Raw genomic sequence first — 14,889 nt, 5'->3', positions numbered from 1 at the left:
TATGAAAAATGTTGGTCGGAAGTTAAGAAGGATCTAGAAATTTGGTCAAGATTGAAACTTTCCTTGTTGGGAAGGATTGCAGCAATAAAAATGAATGTGCTGCCGAAAATGTTATTTTTGTTTCAAACCCTACAGATCGTGGACAGAGTGGAATGTTTTGGAAAATGGCAGAAGGATATATCTAGGTTTGTCTGGCAGGGCAAAAAGCCCCGAATAAAGTATAAAATATTAACAGACTCAAAAGAAAGAGGGGGGTTTGCCCTGCCGGACTTGAGGTTGTACTATGAAGCTGCAGCCTTCTGCTGGTTGAAAGATTGGTTTTTGCTAGAAAACACTGATGTCCTAGATCTGGAAGGTTTTGATAATGCTTTTGGCTGGCACGCATACCTATGGTATGACAAGGCTAAAGTTCACAAATTGTTTAAAAGCCATATTGTCAGAAAAGCAATTTTTGCAGTCTGGACGAAATACAAAGACTTATTAGAGAGTAAAACACCGAGGTGGCTGTCACCGGTGGAGGCCAAGGCTCGAAAAAGACCCAATATGGAGGCCTACTGGCCGAAATATTGGGAATTAATTGAAAAAATTGGAGACAGTTGGAAGTTGCAGAGCCAGGATAAACTAAAAAACAAGGTGCGAGATTGGTTACATTATGCTCAAATGCAAGAGGTTTTTAAAATGGATAAAAAAGTTGGTTTCCAGGAGGAGAAATCGAAACTAGAGACAGAATTGTTAGAACCAAAGACCAAGATTCTATCTAGAATGTATAACTTGCTGCTTATGTGGAACACACAGGACGAGTTAGTTAAATCTGCTATGATAAAATGGGCACAGGATGTTGGACATAATATTATGTTTGAAGACTGGGAGAGGTTATGGAACACCGGAATGAAATTCACGGCATGTAGTGCCTTGAAGGAAAACATTATGAAAATGATATACCGGTGGTACATGACCCCAGTCAAGTTAGCTAAGATACATCACCTGTCTGACAATAAATGTTGGAAGTGTAAGGAAGCAGAGGGGACTTTCTTCCATCTCTGGTGGACCTGCCCAAAAGTGAAGACCTTCTGGGAAATGATTTATAATGAATTGAAAAAGGTATTTAGGTATACCTTTCCCAAGAAACCAGAGGCCTTCCTGCTGGGCATGGTAGACCAGAAAATGCCAAAGAAAGACAGAACCTTGTTTATGTATGCTAGCACAGCAGCAAGAATACTCATTGCTAAGAGCTGGAAGACACAAGATTTGCCCACGCTGGAGGAATGGCAGAAGCAGTTGATGGACTACATGGAGATAGCTGAACTGACCGGCAGAATCCGAGATCTGGATAAAGAAACAATTGAGGAGGACTGGAAAAAATTTAAAGACTATTTGCAAAAATACTACAAGCTGTATGAATCTTAAGATAGTGCATGATTAGGAAAAGTTATGCTTTAGCAATCATGATTAAGTAAATTGTAAAATAAGTGATAAAAGAGAAAAGGAGACAATTTGAATCGAACATGTTATGTTTATTTTAAAGGCATTGAAACTGAGATACAATATATCGAATCTGGGTACATAACATTTGAAAGTTACAATAAGGCATGAAATAAGGTAACAAAATGCTGACATTGTTAATTTAAATAACGCAGAATCGGAAGGGGTGGGGAAGTCCAAGTTGTTTTTGTTTGTTTTTGTTGTTAAAAAAAGGGAAAATTTGTTTCTTGCAATTATGTTATTTGTTTGTAACCTATAAAACTATGGAAAGAAACGCAATAAAAAATTTATAAAAAAAAAAAAAAGGCTGCAGAGCCCTATTTCGCAATAAGTCTTTCAGCTAGTCACTTAGGCTTGCTTTTAAAATTGTACATAAATCAAGACAAACTTCAGTACCTCGTGCACGATTTACATGAATTTATTAAATACAGAACACCCCTAGCATCCTACACCTAGTCTTCAGCTGGGGAAACTGGAAGCTAGCCCCATTCTATATGATGTTGTAATGGATGGAGCTCTGGGCAGGTAGCAGGGACAGGTTCAAATATGTTGTCAAGTTATAAAGCTCTTTGGAACAGCTACTGACTTGGATCTTAACTTTACTGAGCAGATTTTCACTCATGCAATGGACACTTCTTACCTCTCCTGTCCCACTGTGTCTTGTGCACCACAGAAATCCACTCCAGAGGGTTGGGGGACCCTCAGAACAACACAGGACATGGGCAGGGGGCAAGCAGTCCTCCACCTGATTTTAAGTGGCGGATTTGTATGAGTGCCAAAAGCAGTAAGGCCAGCTGGGACTGCCACTTTTTAGGCCAGTGAAGTGAACACATTTGGAATTTGAGATTGTGCTATGGGCACCACCCTCTCTGGTTGTGTATTTCCCCCATCTCCTGAATCTCACTCCCCTTTCTTGATGGTCAGAAAGCACACACACATGCACACACGGACACTTGTTACTTATCCATGATATCTGGGTAGAAGTCAGATCCAGTAGTCTTAAAATGGATCTTCTTGAATTGGCATGATTTTACATGGGAAGCCAAAATATGCACCATCAGATAAAGTATTACACTGGTAGGCTGTCCAGTAAAAACCACATAGTTCTTGTCAGCACCACAAATACTTTGATTCAAGGCACAGATCCATGTGGACGTCCAACATCTGAGATGTCACACGTTCCTCATCAATTCTCAGATCTAAAGATTTATCATCTCGTTGCACAGAAGGAACCTCCACACCATGTGCTCAGACTTCCTCACTTTATTATCAATGGCAGCACCACATGTTCACTTCATTATCCATGCAAAACTCCACCCCTGTCATTGATATTAATGAGGAAGGCTTTTTCCCTGTAACCCACAAATTCACTAGACCAGCATGGCTGTGTATAAGCTTTTACAGACAAGAGAATCCCTGGAGGATGGTCATCACTGTCTCACAGTGACTATATCACATTTCACTATTATCTCTGCACCACGGTCCTTGTTTTGTGCATATGCTCTGACCAATTTCATTGTTTATCATTTCTTATCCTTTATTCACACATTTAAGTTCATTAATTTGGGAATCCATTTCTAAAGTTGGCAATAACTTTTATTTATTTAAAATATCTGTTACACTGCTTAGCGTGAAGAAAATCTGAAATAGGTTCACAACATAAAAACGTACATTAAACTCATTTCCTAAAAGGACAACTATTAGAAGATGAAGAGATACTGGACTGTAGAATCTAGTGTTCGTGTTCATGCCAAAGCAAAGAGCTGCTTTGTAATTATATGTCAGAAATGTGGAGGTGGAAAAAGATCTCACCCACATGTGAGTAATTAACAAAAGTATCAGCTGGATGCCTAGATTCAAAACATGGGACTTTACACACTCTAAGAGTGTGAGAGATCCCTCAACAATGTTAGATACACTCTCAGAGTTAACCAGCAGCATAGCATGGGATATAGGTTGTTAAACCCTTTCGCATATCCCTGTTAGTCTGCTTACAATTCTTGCCCCCTCTCTTTACCTATCTAGCAATGATCAGAGCGCACACACTGTTGAGTAAGTTAAAAAGCTTTACTTACTAAATCCAAATATCTGGTTCATGTGTTATTCCATGAAGAAACAAGGAATACAAAATACTGAATATAGTTTCAGACATTTGGTCTGAAATCTGGAGCTAGTTCAGACACATCCGTCCTGATTGGTTACATGGCTGGAAGAGAGTGACAGAAAAGAAGAGAAGCAGCTTCACTTCCTCCCTCACAGAGGTAAGGGGATGTTACCTAGCTGAGTCTAGGAACAGACCTCTCTGGTCTTAACCCTTTCATGCACTAACTAGCACTCATGCATAGTTATGTTTGACAGCAATTTCCCACAAGAAGTATGTTAGTGTCCAGTGTTTACCAACACACACTTCTTTGCTCGGGAATGTCCTGTTAACACTGAATGCTACTGTCCTATATTTATTTAAATGCTAAGTATTAAAAATGTATTCATGTGCTTCCTAGTGAGAAGGAAGCTTATGTGTATGTGTTTTCTTGTCTTGTTGTCTGAAATCACTAAGGGCATTATCCAGCTAACATTTAGCACTTTTCAAGCTGCCCAGATTTCAGCACATGTAGTTTTTCAAGTACTTCACTTTGGCTTGATCACACCACAAGTACTTGCTTGCCAAATATGCAGCCAAATAATGAACTAAGTGTGGCTTTCATCTTTCCTATCTGTTGAAGATTGTGAGGGTTATTTCTTTAGATAGGTTTTTATATATATATACAGCTTGTCATTACAATTAAATCTCAAAGCAGTTTACAGAGATAGAAACAAAACTGCATTAAAACCATCTCACTTTTTTAAAAAAAACAGTGTTATGTGTATCATTAATGGTATAGTGTAGCAGAATCAATGTACTAGTCAGAGAATGCCTGAACAAACAAATGAGTTTTTAATGAAATTTGGGTGCACTCCCAAATCACACAAAGGAGAGCATTCCAGAAGTTGGCACCGCATGCGGCTTGCGGCCTGCTGCCCAGGAAGACTCCCTGAGTGAGTGCTTGAGGGCCCTGCTCCTTCCTGCCACTTACCATCTGGCCTGGGGCGGGGCCTGGGGCCTCATAAGGACTGCATGCGGCTTGCGGCCTGCTGCCCAGGAAGACTCCCTGAGTGAGTGCTTGAGGGCCCTGCTCCTTCCTGCCACTTACCATCTGGCCTGGGGCGGGGCCTGGGGCCTCATAAGGACTGCGTGCTGCTTGCGGCCTGCTGCCCAGGAAGACTCCCTGAGTGAGTGCTTGAGGGCCCTGCTCTTGCCACTTACCATCTGGCCTGGGGCGGGGCCTGGGGCCTCATAAGGACTGCGTGCTGCTTGCTGCCGCTGCCCAGGAAGACTCCCTGAGTGAGTGCTTGAGGGCCCTGCTCCTTCCTGCCACTTACCATCTGGCCTGGGGCGGGGCCTGGGGCCTCATAAGGACTGCGTGCGGCTTGTGGCCTGCTGCCCAGGAAGACTCCCTGAGTGAGTGCTTGAGGGCCCTGCTCCTTCCTGCCACTTACCATCTGGCCTGGGGCGGGGCCTGGGGCCTCATAAGGACTGCGTGCTGCTTGCGGCCTGCTGCCCAGGAAGACTCCCTGAGTGAGTGCTTGAGGGTCCTGCTCTTGCCACTTACCATCTGGCCTGGGGCGGGGCCTGAAGCCTCATAAGGACTGCGTGCGGCTTGCGGCCTGCTGCCCAGGAAGACTCCCTGAGTGAGTGCTTGAGGGCCCTGCTCCTTCCTGCCACTTACCATCTGGCCCAGGGCGGGGCCTGACAGGCCTCACCAGGACAGTTGTTACTGCCGGAGAGGCACAGAGTGTTTTTAAAATGTGTTTTTTTTGTTTGTTTTTTAATTCTTTGGATTTTTTGTATGTGCGGGGTGGGGGTGGGATGGATGTTGGTTGGGCCTGGGGAATTTTTTATTATTATTATTATTTTGATGTTTTTGTAATTTCTACATTTTTCGTTTGTATTGTTTTATTGGTTTTGTTTGTTTGTTTAAGGTGTTATTTTGTTTTTAGGGGGAGGGTTCAGGGCTGCCGGGGAGTGGGCCCCAGCCCATAAAATGGCTGGGGCATGTTCCACAGGGCGGGATGCACTGGGACAACCGATCTCAGTGATCACGGGTAGGAGGAGGAGTTACGCTAAGACCAGACCCTATCATTACAGAGGAGGCAGGTTTAGTCGTTGTCTGAGGACTATCCCTGCCTCCGGGTCTGGTCCTGACCGGATGGATACTAGAATCAGCAAGGGATACCCACATGACCTGAAGGTGCTGCTGTGCAATGCCAGGTCAATGATTCATAAGACCACTGCCATCCATGACTTGATCATGGATGGAGGATTTGACCTGGCATGTATAACAGAGACCTGGTTGGATGAAGCAGATGGGCCTGTCCTTGCCGCTGCTTGTCCACCAGGTTTCTCTTACGCACAGCAACCCAGGTCATGTGGGCGGGGAGGGGGGGTTGCAGTGATTTTTAGGAAGTCATTAGTTTGCACCAGGCGTCCTGTTGGGAAGACCCAGTTTTCTGAGTGCATGTTCTGGAAGTTGGGCAATAGGGGCAGTACAGGATTCCTTTTGGTGTACCGACCTCCCCGCTGCACCAAGGATTCCCTGCCCGAGCTGCTTCAGGTCGTGGCGGATGTTCTCCTGGAGACACCTAGCTTGGTCGTCCTAGGGGATTTTAACATCCATGCCGACACGACCTTACAAGGGGCCGCTCGGGACTTCGTGGAAAGCATGGCCTCCATGGGGCTGTCCCTGAATAAGTCTGGCCCAACCCATAGCCGTGGACATGCCTTGGACCTGGTGTTTACCTCTATGGATGTTGGTGATCTGACACTAAGTAAAAGCGAAACGAAAGAAGTGCCATGGTCAGATCACTTCCTGGTGCAACTGGACTTCTCTGCGACCCATCCCCTCTGCAGGGAGGTGGGACCAATTCGGATGGTCCGCCCCCGCCACTTAATGGATCCAAATGGTTTCCAGAGAGTGGTAGGGGATGCTTTATCCCATGTTGATGGCCTTTCAGCTGATTCCCTGGTGGCCCGCTGGAATGTGGAGTTAACCAGGGCTATTGACTGTTTGGCTCCGAAGCGCCCTCTCCGATTGCATGGAGCCCGGACAGCCCCGTGGTTTTCCACGGATCTGAGGGCAATGAAACAATCGTTGAGACGGCTAGAGCGCCGGTGGCGGAGAACTCATTCCGAATCTGACCGGACACAGGTTAGAGCTCAACGTCGAGCCTACCAAGTGGCGATAGCGACGGCGAAGAAGAATTTCTTCGCCGCCTCTATTGCATCTGCAGAAAACAGCAGCAGGAGACTTTTTCAGGTGGTTCACAATTTAGCGGAACCACCTGCAACATCGGGGCCCAGTATGGGCCACATGTTCTCCTGCAATGATTTTGCAAAGTTTTTTGCAGATAAAATCGCTCAGATTCGGGAAGAAGTAGACTCCACCGTGGGAGCAGGGCCAGGGCGGGAGAGTGCTAGAGTTCTGTCTAGTCAAGTTGAGTGGGATCAATTCCAATCTGTTACCTCCGAGGATGTGGACAGGCTGCTTGGACGAGTGAAACCAACCACCTGTCTCCTGGATCCTTGCCCATCCTGGCTTATAAAAGCTAGCCGGGAAGGACTGGGCAATGGGCTTCGTGGGGTGGTGAATGCTTCCCTCCGTGAGGGAGCCTTCCCAGACCCGCTGAAAGAGGCGGTTATTAAACCGCTTCTTAAAAAACCATCTTTAGATGCGGCCACGATGGCCAACTATCGCCCAGTCTCAAATCTTCCATTCCTGGGCAAGGTGATTGAGCGAGCGGTTGCCGAACAACTCCAGGCACGCCTGGAAGAAGCGGACCATTTGGATCCCTTCCAGTCGGGATTCAGGCCTCATCATGGGACTGAAACTGCCTTGGTCGCACTGGTTGATGATCTCCGGCGGGCTAGGGACAAAGGTGAGAGCTGTTTCCTAGTTCTGCTGGATCTCTCAGCGGCGTTTGATACCATCGACCATAGCATCCTTCTGGACCGTCTTGAGGGGCTGGGAGCTGGGGGCACTGTTATACAGTGGTTCCGCTCCTTCCTCCTGGGCCGTGTTCAGAAAGTGGTGGTGGGGGATGAGTGTTCAGACCCCTGGGCTCTCACTTGTGGGGTGCCTCAGGGTTCTGTCCTCTCCCCCATGCTTTTCAACATTTACATGCAGCCGCTGGGAGAGATCATCAGGAGGTTTGGGCTGGGTGTTCATCAGTATGCGGATGATACCCAGCTCTACCTCTCTTTTAAATCAGAACCAGTGAAGGCGGTGAAGGTCCTGTGTGAGTGTCTGGAGGCGGTTGGAGGATGGATGGCGGCTAACAGATTGAGGTTGAATCCTGACAAGACAGAAGTACTGTTTTTGGGGGACAGGAGGCGGGCAGGTGTGGAGGATTCCCTGGTCCTGAATGGGGTAACTGTGCCCCTGAAGGACCAGGTGCGCAGCCTGGGAGTCATTTTGGACTCACAGCTGTCCATGGAGGCACAGGTCAAATCCGTGTCCAGGGCAGCTGTTTACCAGCTCCATCTGGTACGTAGGCTGAGACCCTATCTGCCTGCGGACTGTCTCGCCAGAGTGGTGCATGCTCTGGTTATCTCCCGCTTGGACTACTGCAATGCACTCTACGTGGGGCTACCTTTGAAGGTGACTTGGAAACTACAACTAATCCAGAATGCGGCAGCTAGACTGGTGACTGGGAGCGGCCGCCGAGACCATATAACACCGGTCTTGAAAGACTTGCATTGGCTCCCAGTACGTTTCCGAGCACAATTCAAAGTGTTGGTGCTGACCTTTAAAGCCCTAAACGGCCTCGGTCCAGTATACCTGAAGGAGCGTCTCCACCCCCATCATTCTGCCCGGACACTGAGGTCCAGCGCCGAGGGCCTTCTGGCGGTTCCCTCATTACGAGAAGCAAAGCTACAGGGAACCAGGCAGAGGGCCTTCTCGGTAGTGGCGCCCACCCTGTGGAACGCCCTTCCAGCAGATGTCAAAGTGATAAATAACTACCTGACATTCAAGAGACATCTTAAGGCAGCCCTGTTCAGGGAAGTTTTTAACATGTGATATTTTATTGTATTTTTGGTTTTTATGGAAGCCGCCCAGAGTGGCTGGGGAGGCCCAGCCAGATGGGCGGGGTATAAATAATAAATTATTATTATTATTATAGGGAAGGTTCACTTTTGTGTTGCTGCCAGATCACATTCTCCAGGTTTACAGCCTCATTTAGTTGGAGTGCTATTATGTTCCACAGGATTTTCTTTGTACTTGACACCGGGGTTCCTAAAAATATTTTGAAGGTCATCATTTTAAATGCATGTTTTAGGTGACTTAAACCTTATTTATTTTAAAAAAACTTTATATATTCTACATCTCTCATTAGGGGGAAAATGCAGTTCTAACCACGTCTACTCAGAAGTAGGTTTACTTCATTGGGGCTTATTCCTAGGTAAATGGCGTTAGGACTGCAGCCTAAATTACATGAAATCTGAATACTGTTTTCTCTTATCAGTACTGCTGGTGAAGTCTGTATACACCACATTATGTTGCCAAGCCTGAGCAAAGCATCGAGCTTGTATGCTCCCTCCTTCCATGCAGACACAAGGTGGATTTCAGCGGAGTTACTTTCACTTTTGCTAAAATCCCAGTTTAGGGTTATGCTTGAACCAGGGATACTGGTTTAAAACAAACTCTGCCATGTTTCATAACAAGCCAACGTCAAGCTGTGGCTTGTGATGCTGCCTTATTAAACTAGCCAGTTTGTTTCAAACCAGGTTTGTGATAACCATGCAACGCTAAGGTGGGATTCATTAAAAGGGAAAACCAGACTTGGCTGAAGCCCACTTCCCAGCCACAAGGGCAGAGGAGAGGGAATTGGGTGAGCCCAGGCTCATGTCGGCTTGCTCTTGTGGCGTTAATACATGGCTCAGCAGTCATCATCTCTTAACTGAATCTCAGGCCTTCAATCAAACACAAAGGCGCTTTCCTGTGAAAATAAATATTCATGGAAAAATATATGTTTGAGGTCAAGCATTTGAAACAAGGCACTAGGAGGTCATATGCTATATCAAGAGGCCATGTCCTATTTCCTTATTATGGGCTTGATTAAAAAAAAGGGCAAGCAAAATGATCAGGGGCCTGAATAATCTCTCCTATGAGGAAATATTACAGAAACATTAAAAAATTATGCCTGGTGTGGAAAAAGTAAATAGATAAGATGTTTTCTTCTCTCCCCCTTTCATAATATTAGAACCTGAGGTCATCTAGTGAAGCTGAGGAACGGCATTTTCACATAGCTCATGGTGAAAAATATGGAATTTTGCTATCTCAAGCTGTGGTGAAGGCTGCCATCGTAGGCTGCAATCCTAACTCCACTTACCCAGGAGTAAGCCCCACTGAATTCAATAGATCTGGGTAACAGCGAGAGCTCCTGCATGCAATTTTGGAGTCCTTGGGAGTCTTCTTTTCTGTAATTTTGACTCACTGGCGTCCTCTTCGGGCTTTGGAGAGGGTCTCCTTTTGAGCCTCAAGGACTTTCCAGCTCTCTCTCGCCATTTCAGGTTATAGTTTATTCGTTTGTTTCCCGGCGCCTGCACTTAGATAATTGGAAACTACTGGTCAACACTGATTGGCAGTGGCTCTCGAGGGGTTCACTTCTCCAGGCCCTAACTGGAAATGTCAAGGATTGAAACTGAGACCTTCAGTATGCACATTAGATGCTCTACCACTGAGCTATGTCCCGTTCCAATGTATCACTAGAAAGAACATCCACAGTGCTCACCTACATAATCTGCCATATGTCCATGTTCTTTACCTACACAAACTCTTCGGTGTGCTCCATTTTCAAATGATATAAATATATTCTCTATATCCATACAACAAAGGATGTTCCCATTTTATCTCTTGACAGTACAGTGGTACCTCGGGTTACATACGCTTCAGGTTACAGACTCCGCTAACCCAGAACTAGTACTTCAGGTTAAGAACGTTGCTTCAGGATGAGAACAGAAATCGTGCTCCGGTGGCGCGGCAGCAGCAGGAGGCCCCATTAGCTAAAGTGGTGCTTCAGGTTAAGAACAGTTTCAGGTTAAGTTCGGACCTCCAAAACGAATTAAGTGCTTAACCCGAGGTACCACTGAAAAATGCTCTGACCAAAAACTACCAGTCCTTGCTTCTGTTAGAAATGTGGGGCTTCATCTGCCTCTTAAGTAGATAGGAACACATGAGCAAAACCACATGAGCTGCAATGAGCAAAAGGTTTGGATTGTTAGCTGCTTTTTGTTGATGTGATGTGAATGAGATCAGGGAGGCAGAGTGGAAATTAAATTAAATAAGAAAAGGAAGGAGCAATACAAAAAAGTACATTCTCTTATATCTGTATTTTGCACCCAGGGTTCTACAACCTTCTTCTAGGGATTCTGAGAAGTTTTGCAAGCTTCTGATTAAGGGCCTTCCCTTTCCTCACTTGCCCTCACCTCCCGAATTATCCATGAGTAACATGTGTCCTGGTCGAGTCTCAACTAGTTTGCAGTTTTTTCTTTTCTTTTTTTACTGAGGGAGCAGAGAAAGGGATTTGGGATTCTGATGGGTATCACAACATGTTACAACTGTTTCTCCACCAAAATAGGAAAACCCTAATCCTATATGGGGTAATACACCACAAACCTATGTGCATTTCCTCAGAGACAAGCCCCACTGTGTTCAATAGGGTTACTCGCTAGTTACTAGAGTGTTTTAATGCCTAAGAAGCATGTTTCGGATACAGTTTCTGTAGTAAATTGAAATGTTGCAATTGGTTAGATTAGCCCATTCAGGGCAGATCCACACATAATCAAAACACATCCAATGCCCATTTAAAGCATGACTTCCCTTCTAAAATCCTGGGAACTGTAGTTTGTTAAGGGTGCTGAAAATTGTTAGGAGACCCCTGTTGCCTTCACAGAGCTACAAGGGCCAGAGTGGGTTAACAATCTTTCCCCCTTCCCAGGGAACTCTGGAAAATGAGAGAAGAATAAGGATCTCCAAAAAAACTTCCAGCATCCTTAACAGTTCCCAGGATTCTTTGGAGAAAGCCAAATGATTTAAATGCATAGTGCAGATGGGAGCCTTAATTTAAAATCAACAACTTGAAAGTGGCAGTTTTTCTTGATGATTTATGACTGAAGTTTGATTGCAAATCAATCCACCCTGCTGGCTACAGTACCTGAATTTAACTGTGTATTTTGGTTTAACCCCTTAATCTCATTAAGCAGTTGCATGTATTTTCAAACATTATACTCATTCTGCTCCAAGTCTGCCTTACAACTAAATAATAATAATCACAAAGCACCATTCAAACAAGAGCCTACCAAACAACATAACTTTAGCTGTTGTTACAGAGCTTAAGAGACACTTATTAGGGCTGAGGACTCTTTGGCCATCCAGTTGTTGTTGGACTACAGTTCCCATCTGCCCTAGTCAGCTTGGAGAGTGGTAAGGGATGATGGGAGCTATGGTCTAACAATGTCTGGAGGGCCTTAGATTCCCCATCCCTGACATGGCAGTAAATAACAGGCAGAATCAGAGGCCTGGATCTACTAGGTCCTTAACCCTTGCTGTTGACATATCATTTGGTGAGGCCTAAACGAATCCTACTCCCTATTCACCACTCTTAAGGATACAGCTAGCCATCAAGTTATGCAAATAAATGTCAGCTGTGATTTAAACCATCTATTCAACCACATCGCAATCACCAACACACACCATCATAAAAAGTGGAAGGGCAAGGGTGAGATAAAGAGAGAAGGAAAGGGAAATCCTTGCACGTCAGAACCTATTTTCAACAGCTGATCTCCACACTGAAACATGCAGAGTGGTGATCAAAATGAGTTTCATGGGCATATGTAGAGTGCAAATGAGAATCAGGCAAGCCCCATGTACCTAAAGAAGGGAAGCAAGCACTTCCAGGTCAAAGGGCACAGGTGTCAGATTCAGCTTGCTAAATCTCTATCAGAAACCACACATAGCCCACATCCCAGTTTTGTGGAGCCTTTTTGATACTTGCATAATCTTTAATAAAATGTATTGAGATGCATTATCACGTCTCATCTCTCACATTGTAAGCCAGCCCTCTCCCTACTAACTCCGAGATGGGCGTGTGTTTTTATTTAATCAAGAAAGGCGGAGGCTGGGGAGCAGGCTGGAGAGAGAATATCTACATGTTATATCAAAGATCGAGGCCCCCCCAAGCCTCAAAAGTCGTCTCTGGTGTGCCTGACCTTGTCCTTTAGGGAAGAGCCCCCTGAATCAGCAGAACTGGAGAGGCGGGGAGCAATACGGACTGACTGAATGAAAGGCTCTTGGAAAACCTTCACTCAAGGACGCAAGAGCCACGTGGGCCGCCGATGCCTGCCCTGCCTCCCCCGCTCCTTCCCCCGCACACCTTAAAAGCAAAAGAGAGGGGGGGAAAGCCCCCCACTCAACTCGCGAAGAGTGCGGAAGCCTGCGTGATCGATTCTTTCCTTGCCATTAACCATGTATCCTCATGGCTGATGGAGGGGAGGGACACACAGAGAAAAGACACGCAGCTACACACATTGCAAACTCATTCCTCCACCACCCCAAGAAAATCCCCCTCTTTCCTTGAATATGCAGGGAAAGAAAGGGGGGACCCCTGCAATGGTACGAAACCCCAGAGGCGGGTCCCGAACCCCCCCCCCCAGCAGCGAACCAGAGCTGCACCCGCACAAGCCCATCTCTTCCTTCCTCCCCTCCCCCCCCCGCCCCAGTAGCCCAAGTTGGCACCGGGGCGAGAGGGAGTTTGGGGGGCAAACGTGCATGCAAATAATGATACGTATTAATTAATAATAATAATAAAACTCCCTCTCGGGGGTAGAAAAGGGAACCTGGAGATTAGGGTGCGGGCAGCAAGGTGGGGCGACGCTGCCCCCCCCCCCACTCGCCGTTTTTTACCTCTTGGGCTGCTGTCCGGGAAATACGGCGGGGCCGTCGGCGTCACGTTGCCCGAGCTGGGGGCTGACAGCAGCGGCGATCGCTCGTTCACCCCGTCCGCAGCCATGACTACTGCAGCAGCAACAGCAGCAGAGAGAGAGAGAGGATGGCGAGGGAAGAGCCCTCTCCACACACTCGCACAATGTGCGTGTCACAAGGCGGGGGAGGGCGGGGGAGGGGAGAGGCAGAGCGGGGGGGGGGGACACACACAGACACACAAGCCCGGCTTCTCGGGGGCGGGAGAAAGCTTAGCACCGGCTCCTTCCGAGGACGAGGTGCAAGTTAATCGATGGGTCGCTTGGAGGAGGGGCTCCGAGGATTTGCTCGCTGCGGCCAAATCCCAGGAAAAGTTGCTGCGAGTGGAAGAGAGAGAGACTTGCATTGATACGTGTAGGAGTGCATACGGCGCCTTTGGGGGAATGCAGCGTTTCAGATTCCTCGATTTTGAAACTTTGCATTGAAAGGGTGCCTCTGATCATCAGCAACAGATTAATTTAATGCATATGCAGCATATTATGAATTTTTTTAAAACCCTGCAGTAAGCAAGCACCATCTTAAATGAGACGTTCCTCCCTTTCCTGTTTCCCATAATGTATATGATATATGTAATTTAAAGCAGGCGTAGCCAAGGTGGTGCCCACCAGATGTTTCGGATTCCCCATGTCTATGAGTCCCAGCTGCCGTGTGGTCCGAGGGGTGATGGGAGTCCGCAGTATCTGAGGGGCATCACCCTGGCCAGCACACACCCCCCCCCCCCGATTTAGGGCCTTCTCAGCCCACCTCCCCTTCAGCTCCGGCAAAAGCTCCCAAATCAGCTTACTAGGGTTTAGTCAACAGGCCCTGCTCTCAGGCTTGCATTCTGAAAGACATTGCATGAAAACAGAAAGAGGTTGGGAGAAGGGAAAAAGCATCCTTTGGCGCTTGTTCTTAGTTCAACACCAAAGCCCTCGTAGTGATCAGATGCAATGGAGGGAATATCTCCTCCAAAAGCAGGTGTGCGGGACCAGATATGACTCTCCAGAAGTTGCTACACTACAACTCCCGCCATCCCTGATCATTGGCCATGCTGGCTGATGGGAGTTGGAGTCCGTAACCTGTGATGGGTGACAAATTCCCCACCCTTGTCTTTGGATGGTGTGCTACCACACCTGCATCAGAAGCAAAGGAAGTATGTTTCTTGCTTTCAGAGTGTTGCTTTTGCCCCATACAAATCTATGGATATTAGGACAATTGAGTAAGCTTAGGATGCTCTCAGGGGACGTACGGGCAGGGGTACCTTTACCTTTACTTAGGATGCTCTCAGGGGACGTGGGTGGCGCTGTGGGTAAAAGCCTCAGCGCCTAGGGCTTGCCGATCGAAAGGTCGGCGG

General features: G+C 46.7%; 1 protein-coding gene across 4 annotated transcripts in view; it reads right to left on the bottom strand.

The window, feature by feature from the left end:
* PIP4P2 (phosphatidylinositol-4,5-bisphosphate 4-phosphatase 2) overlaps positions 1–13,700 on the bottom strand; it is a 33,514-nt gene extending 19,814 nt beyond the window's left edge. Inside the window, exon 1 of one of the 4 annotated variants that reach the window (XM_028736555.2) lies at positions 13,482–13,700. In XM_028736555.2, the coding sequence (XP_028592388.2) occupies positions 13,482–13,587 (106 nt within the window). In that variant the 5' untranslated portion in view covers positions 13,588–13,700. The remainder of the gene's footprint in view (positions 1–13,481) is intronic. The other 3 variants (XM_028736554.2, XM_077932865.1, XM_028736556.2) reach the window with 3 other exon arrangements.
* Between the last annotated feature and the right edge of the window lie 1,189 nt (positions 13,701–14,889).

The sequence above is a fragment of the Podarcis muralis genome, chromosome 8 (genome assembly GCF_964188315.1).
Source record: "Podarcis muralis chromosome 8, rPodMur119.hap1.1, whole genome shotgun sequence".
In the NCBI taxonomy this organism is placed as follows: Eukaryota; Metazoa; Chordata; class Lepidosauria; order Squamata; family Lacertidae; genus Podarcis; species Podarcis muralis.
Note: the sequence above shows the minus strand (reverse complement) of the source record. Positions and strands in the feature narration are given on the sequence as shown.